Source organism: Pagrus pagrus, assembly GCF_965226575.1.
Source record: "Pagrus pagrus genome assembly, chromosome: 10".
Classification (NCBI taxonomy): Eukaryota; Metazoa; Chordata; class Actinopteri; order Spariformes; family Sparidae; genus Pagrus; species Pagrus pagrus.
The window spans coordinates 28,073,271-28,082,587 of record NC_140194.1 but is presented as its reverse complement, the minus strand read 5'-3'; the positions used below and the strand labels follow the sequence as shown (position 1 = coordinate 28,082,587).

General features: G+C 39.3%; 1 protein-coding gene across 2 annotated transcripts; it reads left to right on the top strand.

Moving 5' to 3' along the window:
* The first annotated feature begins 2,646 nt into the window (after positions 1–2,646).
* On the top strand, positions 2,647–8,772 carry LOC311263698 (olfactomedin-like). 2 transcript variants are annotated; one of them, XM_084363967.1, is made up of 5 exons: positions 2,647–2,736; positions 2,926–3,084; positions 3,363–3,575; positions 4,369–4,501; positions 7,711–8,772. In XM_084363967.1, the coding sequence occupies exons 1-5, from the start codon at positions 2,680–2,682 to the stop codon at positions 8,556–8,558; spliced, it is 1,410 nt and encodes a 469-aa protein (XP_084220093.1). In that variant the 5' UTR covers positions 2,647–2,679; the 3' UTR covers positions 8,559–8,772. The 2 variants fall into 2 exon arrangements, with proteins under 2 accessions (XP_084220093.1, XP_084220092.1); XM_084363966.1 differs by having other exon boundaries at positions 2,923–3,084.
* The last annotated feature ends 545 nt before the right edge of the window (positions 8,773–9,317 follow it).

Here is a 9,317-nt window from a genome sequence, read left to right as displayed (position 1 = left end):
GGGGAAAAATCAGCAGTATCCCACCTGACTGAAACTCCTTATGGGTTTCCACACGCATTTAATTTCAAGTTAAAACAACATAAACACAACTGATGTTCATAAATAATGCATGTTTATGTTGTGCAAAGAGAATCCCACTGGTAGTTGTTTTTTCAAGGTAATTACAGTGAAGAAATTGCTATGGACATAACAAAATAAAAAAATAAATAAATAAATAAAAATCTTTAAATATTTATATCATCTAATTTTAATGATAAGGCTGTCACAATATCAGATTTTAACTACATGTTTATCGTATTAATAAAATATAGCTCTAATATTAAATAAGAGAAAACAATTATATATAAACTCAATCAATGTTCAAGTAGCACTTGTATAATGCTGTACTGTATGGTACCATATATAATGACAGAGCACTTAAAATAGTTATGAATTGTATATATTATTGCTTATCTGAAAAGTGAATTCATCTTTGATCAGATTTTAGATTTGTTTTAAATGTATTTGACAAAATATTTATATGTATATTTCTCTATATAGCAGTGCCTCATCAGAAACCAGTGTTGCTCTCAGATACCAGTTCATAGGTCAACCTTCGGTGCTATCTGTTATAACAAGAAACAGGAATAGAAAGTGACCACTCTGCACAAAATATCCACACAAGAAATCCTGAGTGATTGTAGACTGTAGATGAAAATAAGTAGGTTAAAATCTGCTAATAAGCTTAATTAATTTAAATTAATGATGAATTGCCATGACATTTGTAGACATTTATGGTCCTTAAAGGATGAATCCTAATGACTGTGGTGATGCCCTGACCTTTCAGCTTCCACTTGCCACCATGAGCCTCACAATCTTTGTTTTTGAGTGAAATGTTTCAACAACTACTGATGGATTAAAATGTTATTTGTGTAGTCGTTTAATTGTAATATCTCCTTTATTAGACTGTAAATAAAAAACCCATATCCTAAACACAAACCTACACCTATATGCTGTACTGAGACATTATTATACCGACTAATACTCTAATTAGAAACCAAATAGGAGATCTTTATACACTACACAAATTATTTTAGAAGATCATGAAATTAGAAATCAAACGCTCTGCAAGAATCAGATTCAGAATATTTTGATTAGATTCTATTTTACCCATACTGTCAAATAACACTGTAATAATTATACCAAATTAAATACTACCAACATGAACCTATGATGGTTCAATAAGAAAACACAGTGTGTAATTGGACAAATGTAATGCCATATTAATAATGGTCAGACAACGCTCAGTTCGTAGGTAGGCAACTACTACATAGCTGGCTTTCTTGTTAGCACCTGTCTTAGGGGTTAATTTGCTACACATTCAAAGAAAACTGAACTGCAAAATGAAGCAAACACCATCTTTATTCCGTACCTGTTAGACTCTTATTAGACTTTCTGAGAGGTTAGTTTGCAACAGGACAAAGTAACCGTCCCCTCCTCAGTGTGTAGCTGCACTTCTCCAGCCTGATGGGCCATCATCTCAACTGCTTGCAGTGTGTGTTCTCGCTGGACACTTCTTGTATCTAAAATAACGCAAGGGCCTTGTAAAAGCCCTCCCAGTTAATCCTGTATGACACTCTGCAGCCCCTGAAGAGCTGCAGAGGGTCATCCAGGATTAGCTGTAGATACTGCAGTTACAGACCCATAGTTTTAGATGTATGCCAGCATGAAATCTAGGCCCATCATTTTAGAAACTCGAAGAAGTTTTTCATTCAGAAGTAACAATGAATGAGTACGATTTTTACTGCTGTATCATTACTATTGATAAAAACGTATGATATCATGCTGAAGCGAGTCAGTTACAGGTGTAGTGTACAAAGGACAGGCTGACATTATTCAGTGAAGGTAGCTCGACCCATTTGTCATTGATTTCTATTAACAAATCAACGTTAACTTACAAGTTGTTGGAACAAAACTTTATGTATTACCTTATGTCCATCTTTACCGTGCGCATGGGTTCTACTTTGCTTCTGACATTACTCAGCCTGTTGTGGTTCTTGTGGGTTTTTTGTTTTTTTTCCTCATTTCCCGGCACACACTTTTCTCATCCTAATGAACAATGTTACTACAAAGTTAGTTTTCATCGGAGAAAACAGAAACATTTTAGCCTAATAACAGCATGTTAGCCTGAATTAGTGAGGCCACATTTGAAGAACAAGGCTCAGAAAGAATAGCTGCTGCCCCTGGTGACAGCTAATAAGCAAATCAACACGTCATCGACCGCTTACACCTATTAACTCCTAATAGTATGAATTACAACGAAAGACTTCAATACACTGTCTCACTACTGGTTGATGAATGTCATTGTCACATTAATAAATGAATATTTCCGTCTGTCTAAAATCTGGGAAAAAAAGACAGAAGTGAGATGAGTGCAAGAGTGCAAAGGGGAAATATCTTTTGCATAATACATAAGGGGGGAATATGGGGAACTTCTGATTAACTAACTGCTGTGAAATTGCCTAATTTGACATTTTTAGTTTCACATCCACATGAGTTGTTTTACAGCTGTGTCGACCCATCAGTGATGACAGGCAAGTCAGGAAAAGGTATTTTTGTTGTGATCGACTTTAAAAGAGAAAAGAGAAGAGGAGTGGTGATTTCAGCTCAAACAGCTTCTGTCCTCTTCAGTCCACTTTCATGTCTCCAGCTCTAAACATGCTGCTGTTGCTCCTGCTGCTGCTGCTGCTGCCATCAGTGAGTAACACTTGATATATTACGCTTAGAAACTAAGAATAAAAGTGAAAGATTAAAGTTTTAAATCTTCCACTTTTATTCAGACATTAGACATTCAGACATTCTTTATTTTGTCTTTTTTTATAGTGCAGACTTATACCATCATTGCAATGTCCTTAATGCACCATTTATATCCATGTGTGACAGCAGGGTGACGGCCGGGCTCAGCGTTCATCAGGCCAGAAGAAGAATGGCTCATGTGTGTGCCCGGTGAACTCCACCATGTGGTTGTTCCCTGCTGTGAAGTATGAGGCCGTGCTGCAGCAGGTTGAGACCTGTGGAGAATCTCTGACCACGCTACAGGAGCAGGTGAGAGTCCGGTCCAGCCCAATTCCACCTCTGACTTGATGTATGATATAGATACATTTGTAGGAGCCATACTGTACATACTAACGTTGGTATGATGCATACATTTTAATGTGACATTTTGACTGGATTTAACAATTGTGTTTTTTAATGATTAATATCAGCATGACTTCCATGATGGTACCCAATGAAAAATAAGATTTCAGAATATATTAAGTTGAACATGAAATCCAGAAAGCACATAACATTTTTCAGGACTTTCGGTCTGTGTTTTCTTGCAGGTGACTTTGTCCAGCCAGCTTCTCCCTCAGTTCAACGCTCTGGTTGAGAACCTGACGGCCCGACTGGAGCCTCACCAGTACCTGCGCAACCGGGGGGTGTACACGGACCTGTCTGTGCGCCTGCTGGGCCAGGAGCTCGCCCAGCTGGAGACAGATGTTGATACCGTCCACAGCCAGCTGAACAACACCCAAACACGTAAACTCTCCAAAGAGGTACAGCAGCACATACAGTGAAGACACTAACATGATTCCTGAAGTGGTATTGCAACAGCCTACATGAGTCACATGAAGTTACACTAAACTCTACTGGGAAACTCAATGAGGTTGCTGCACCAGCAAAATTTAGATACATAGTACAGCAAAGGAAAATACAGTATGTTATGCTAATATTGTCTAGTATGGCTGGACCAGATGTCATTTTTTTTACATTTAAAAGTATATTTTACATATTTTATGACATCAACCATAAATTAAAAAAGAAGAAAAAAACTCAATTTGAATCAAATCATTCATCAGAATAAATGGAGCCACACTCAAATGAAGATCCTTGTTTAAAATGAGGATGTAAATTACCATGATGTTGTTAGAGCAGAAAAAGATCATTTTGTTATTGTTGTTATGTAAATGTGATGACGCCTTGATAAAGGTTCTAGATAAATTGAGTTGATTGTTGACTCTCATTTCCAGGGTGTCAGATATTGGCAGTTTGAGCTAGTAGGTCCTTGGAATGCGACTTAACAATAAACTACCATGTTTAAAAAAAATGTGTGCAGAAATCAATTGATGATTTAGAATTCGATTAATGAATACATTTTCGAAGGTTTCCAACCATTCAGGACAGGCCTCATGTCATGTCATGAGCAGACAGTAATTAAATATAGAATATCGAGTGATATTAAGAGAAAAAATAATTTATTAAGTTAATATAATGGGTTACCATGTGTGCATTTATTAACTGTATACAATGTTTTACGTGTGTGTGTGTGTGTGTGTGTGTGTGTGTTAGGTGGGTAAACTGCGTAAAGACGTAGGCAGGATGCAAATGTGGGACAAAATGAATATCAAGACTGTCAAAGACAGACTGCGCTACCTGAAGAATGGTGCTGAGTCCTGCAAGTCAATCCCCAAAGACTTCAGAAGTAAGTATGGTGTGTGTGTGTGTGTGTGTGTGTGTGTGTGTGTGTGTGTGTGTGTGTGTGTGTGTGTGTGAGTGTGTGAGAGAGAGAGAGAGAGAGAGAGTGAGAGAGAGAGAGAGAGAGACTATAATTTATTGCAAAAACTACAGCATGAGGAACCAAGAGAACTCAGTCAGACACTAAAGTAAAGACACTGATTGATTAGGCTTTACATATTTGTCCACTAAACAACTGAACAATCACAATATGTTGAACCATTAAAGAGGCTATATGTAAGATACGGCTGGAATTTTTGTTTTAAAAAAAAACAAAAAAAAAACAGACTGGCCAAGGCCCAACAGTCTCCTTTAATTCAGTCAAGCCTGATCCAATATCAAATAAAACGTAATGAAATCCACCAGATCTGGATTTTTATCTGGATCCACATCAAGTTGTACTCACTTATAGCAGCTGTTCACATTTGGTTTTATCATCTGTCCGTTTATCATCACACCTGGCATTAAATACGACTCGACATGTGTCTTGAGTAACCACTCAGATTGGATCTCACTTCCCCGCTCTATATGCAAATATAAACCTACATCACTGGGACAAATGGATACGCTTTTTACACAAAGAAAGAAATGTCTCCATGTATAATGTTTGTGGAATTAAGAAGTAGGCCCAAATGTTTAAGAAATGTTGTAGACAGCATTTAAAATGGAGTCTGATGACCCACTCCACAGACAACAAAGAAGTAGCCTATATTAGTGACTGTTGACTGTATTTGTCATGTTTACCATCAACATGTTATATTCATTAATACATTTGCTGTAAATGGTGAAATCAGTTGAACCAGTGCATTGAAACAGCTGCTGGGAGGTTGAACACTTTACTGTACATATGAAAAACAGGCTTTATGGCCGTGGACACATGTCCGTACACACTGCTTAACGAATGTGGTCTGAGTTATCAGATCTCAGATGCGTCTTCAATGCATGTTGGAAGTGTTCCCGTCTTTACTTAGAGCTGTCCACTTGTGATCAGATCGCTCAGGACTGATATTGATGCCAAATGTGAACAGTCTCATAGACACCATTTATCTAAATATGCCACATTTCTTTCATCATGATCCATGCATTATTCCCTCGAGACTTTAACCAAAATATCAAAAACACCAGTTAAAGAACGTGAAAGAAAAGTCCTGGATCTGTCCATTTGTCCAGATCCAAAGCAAAAGTTATGGGGTCTTTTCTGGGCCGAGACCTATCCTCCATTCAAGTTCAGTGGAAATCCAGTAGATGTTATGTCAAAGATGTACTGTGTCACAGAAATGTTTACTGAGGTTAGCGTGCTAACCAGCTAGCCCCGGACTGTCCTGTCTTGTAATACCACTTTGTACCACAAGAGGTGATAGCCCCCATAGTTTCAGCTGTGAGATGTAAAAGCGGCGAGTTCGCTCTCTCACAAAATGACAATTTTAACAATCTATTTTCCTCACTCAACAGAAAGCCATACACCTTCAGAATTCAGGTTTCTCTCTTTCACTGAACTAAAGCAAACTTAATGAACTTGTTCACACAACGTAAAACACACTACATTCAGACACAGCTTCAACAAAATAAAACCAAAACAGTCTTGGTTTGTCTTTTCACAATCACCTCTGGTTTGGTCAAAATAAGTCTTCAATTCACAGAGTAAGAAGTGAAAATATTCTGGCTCTACATGCCATTTTAGCCAACTGCTGGTGCCCAGTGCTCTCTCGCTCCTCTGCCACTGCATGCCTCTCCTGTCCCCAGAGTCAAACTGCTGGTCAGAGCTGAAGTAAATCATTTTTGTACAGTGTCCCCCATCATCAAAGCGACATCCTTTTGTCTCAGAGGCTATGTTCAGTCAGTAGCTGTGTCTCAATTCAGGGGCTGCAGCCCTCGAAGGGCACATTTGAAGGCCAATTACGTCACAACGCAGCGCGAAGGCTGTCCCAATTCGAAGGCTCCTTCAAATGCAGCCCACAGATGCAGCCTGCCCTTCCCTCTTTTCGGAGGACACACCGCAACTATCCTTTGCAGCCTCCCATATCCCAAGATCCTTTGCGCACCGCTGCTCAGTCCCAAAACAGAAGAGGATGCAAGAGAAAATGGCGACATCAAGTGGCGTAGACATGACATTCAAATTTAAGTAATGGGTTTATACTCGGTTTTTAGTCATTTGAACATCCAACGCCAGATATGTTAAACTTCAAGGGACTATAAAACCTCCAAATTTTAACTTTCAGTTAAAATACGTGACGCTGGTAATGCTATGGTAAATATAGTTGTTATTCACCAATGGGTTAATGTTTATTTTGTAATGTTGATAATTCAATTTAGATTTTGTCGTTAATTTTTGTACAAACACAAATAAATGTACACGTTTGATAGATTTGAACCAAAATAGACTTTAATGCATCTCTTCATTCACAATCGTGACGTAAGGGTAAGGGCAGGAACATCCGGTGGCCAACCAGGAAATACTCCGACGGCTAGACCGTCCCATTTAACAACGGTGGATGAGGCCTTCAAGGTCTCTCCGAAGGACCCGGCCTTCGTGGGCTGCAAAGGCCGCGTCCTTGAAGGCTGCAGCCCCTGAATTGAGACACAGTCAGTCTACCTGACTCACTTTTGACCGCTCCACGGCTAACTGAGCTTCTTGCTAGTGGCAGTTAGTCGCTACAGCCAAAGATAGCTGTATCACAGAGTATAGTGACCAGAACTAAGCAGTTATGCTGCTCCATATAGTTCTGGCCCCACTTTTGATTCAATTCTTACCATTTCTTACAAATTACATCTTCAAATGGTCAATGGAGGCAACCATCTTCAAAAGGCTGTCCTCAAAATTTGAACTTCAACTCCTTCTATATTGTACAAATGACAAATGTAAATTTTGTATCAAACTACCTGCCACTTTAAAACAGAGGTTCTCAAACTGTGGTGTAGCATTTTATGGAGCAACCACATGACTACAAAAAAGGTGGAGTAGAAAAAAGGGCTTCCATTTTCTCCTGTTAAAGGTTAAATATATGAAATTTTAAACATTAAAATGGTGGTGCCAGCAACTGCTACCACGGTCAACTAACTTTCTCCACAATCATTAACTGCACCGTTAAGGAAAACATGAAGAAAACCCTTTAATCTATAGAAAGCTAGAATTAAATATCAATAAGCAGTAACCCTCTCATCTCTCTCTGTTTCCAGGCCAGGGCACGCACTGCCTCAAGGGCCTGATCACCAGCATTAGTGAGCCTGTCATGACTAAGGTCAGTCCCCTTGGTAAAACCTACGTCTCTGGTTCGTGGGGCAAACAGGCCCAGGTGGACAGTGAAGAACAGAGGAACAGTTACTGGGTTCAGCCTCTGTACAGCAGCCACAAATGGGGCAACTCTCTGCGTGTATTCCAAAGCTACGATGACTTCATGCAATCTACCAAGTACAGGGACTTTACCATCGTTCCATCTTACAGTCACACCGACAGCATTGAGGGTCCCAGTGCTGTTCTATATGGTGAAGCGCTGTACTATCACTGCTACAGCTCTGCAGACGTCTGCCGCTACGACCTGACGAGCAACGCTGTTAAACGGGTGACACTTCCAGGCAACGGCGTGGGTTACAGCAACAAGTTCCCGTATTGTTACTATGCCTGCCGTGACAACAGTGATGTGGACATAGAGGCAGATGAGACAGGATTATGGGCCCTCTATGCCACTGTTGGTAACCATGGTAATCTCGTAGTGAGCCGGCTAGTTTGGGACAGCGAGGCTCAGACCCTCAATGTCACACAGACGTGGGAGACGAGGCAGTTCAAAAAGGCAGTGAGCAATGCTTTCATGGTGTGCGGTGTGCTGTATGCCACTCGTTACGTGGACGATTACCATGAGGAGGTGTTCTACGCCTTCGACACGGCAACAGGAAAAGAGGACAACTCACTTGCACTGCCACTGGAGAAGGTAGCTAAAGGAGTGGCCAGTCTGAGCTATAACCCCACTGACAAGCAGATTTACATGTACAATGATGGATATCTGCTGGCCTACCAGGCAAACTTCTGATCTCAAGCTCTTTTAATGTTGTAACTGGCTTTTAATACCAATTTGCATGTTCATGTAGCTTTAACAACAAGAAAAAAACATATATAGACGCTCAAAAACTACTGCATATGTATGTTAACAGTCATGTTATAACATTGTAAATGTTTTAATAAATTTTTGTAATGTAGCAACACTGAATGAAATAAAGTCAACAAAACCAGATATGATACTGTGATACTGTGATAACTATCTTCAGCAACATTTCCTTCCAATAGAAAATAAAGTTGTCGTGTTGTTGACTGTCATTGTAGACTTCTGTCAAGTCTTCAGCTAGACTTGAAACTCTGTGAGGCTGTACTGCTTTGAGCAAACTGCTAATGTTGGGATGCTAACATGCTTAATGACAAGGTTAACATGCTACATGTTTGGAGGGAAATGTTTACTGTATCTTAATTTAGTGTGTTAGCATGCTAATGTTAGCCACTTTATTTCATTATTGCCCAGAGTTGTGAGTCTATACTGACATTGACAAGTTTAAATAAAGATATTACACTTATCTCTGGCCTGATCTCAAAAAGATTATAGGTTGATAGTTTAATTGATTAATATTAATTGTAAAACATTTTTTTAAAAGTAAGTAAGTAAGTAATATGTGAGTAAAGTAATATGATTAACAAAAGATATATGAGCCAATGTTACAAAACACATTAAGCTTGAGCAAAATATAGAAACGAACAGTTTCACCACCAGAGTGCGCTGCGAGGCTGAGAAATAACAGCA

Coding starts and splice junctions, on each gene's coding strand:
- LOC311263698 (XM_084363966.1), top strand. CDS start 2,680: ATGTCTCCAGCTCTAAACATGCTGCTGTTGCTCCTGCTGCTGCTGCTG. Junction 3,085..3,362: donor TGACCACGCTACAGGAGCAG/GTGAGAGTCCGG, acceptor GTTTTCTTGCAG/GTGACTTTGTCCAGCCAGCT. Junction 3,576..4,368: donor CACGTAAACTCTCCAAAGAG/GTACAGCAGCAC, acceptor TGTGTGTGTTAG/GTGGGTAAACTGCGTAAAGA.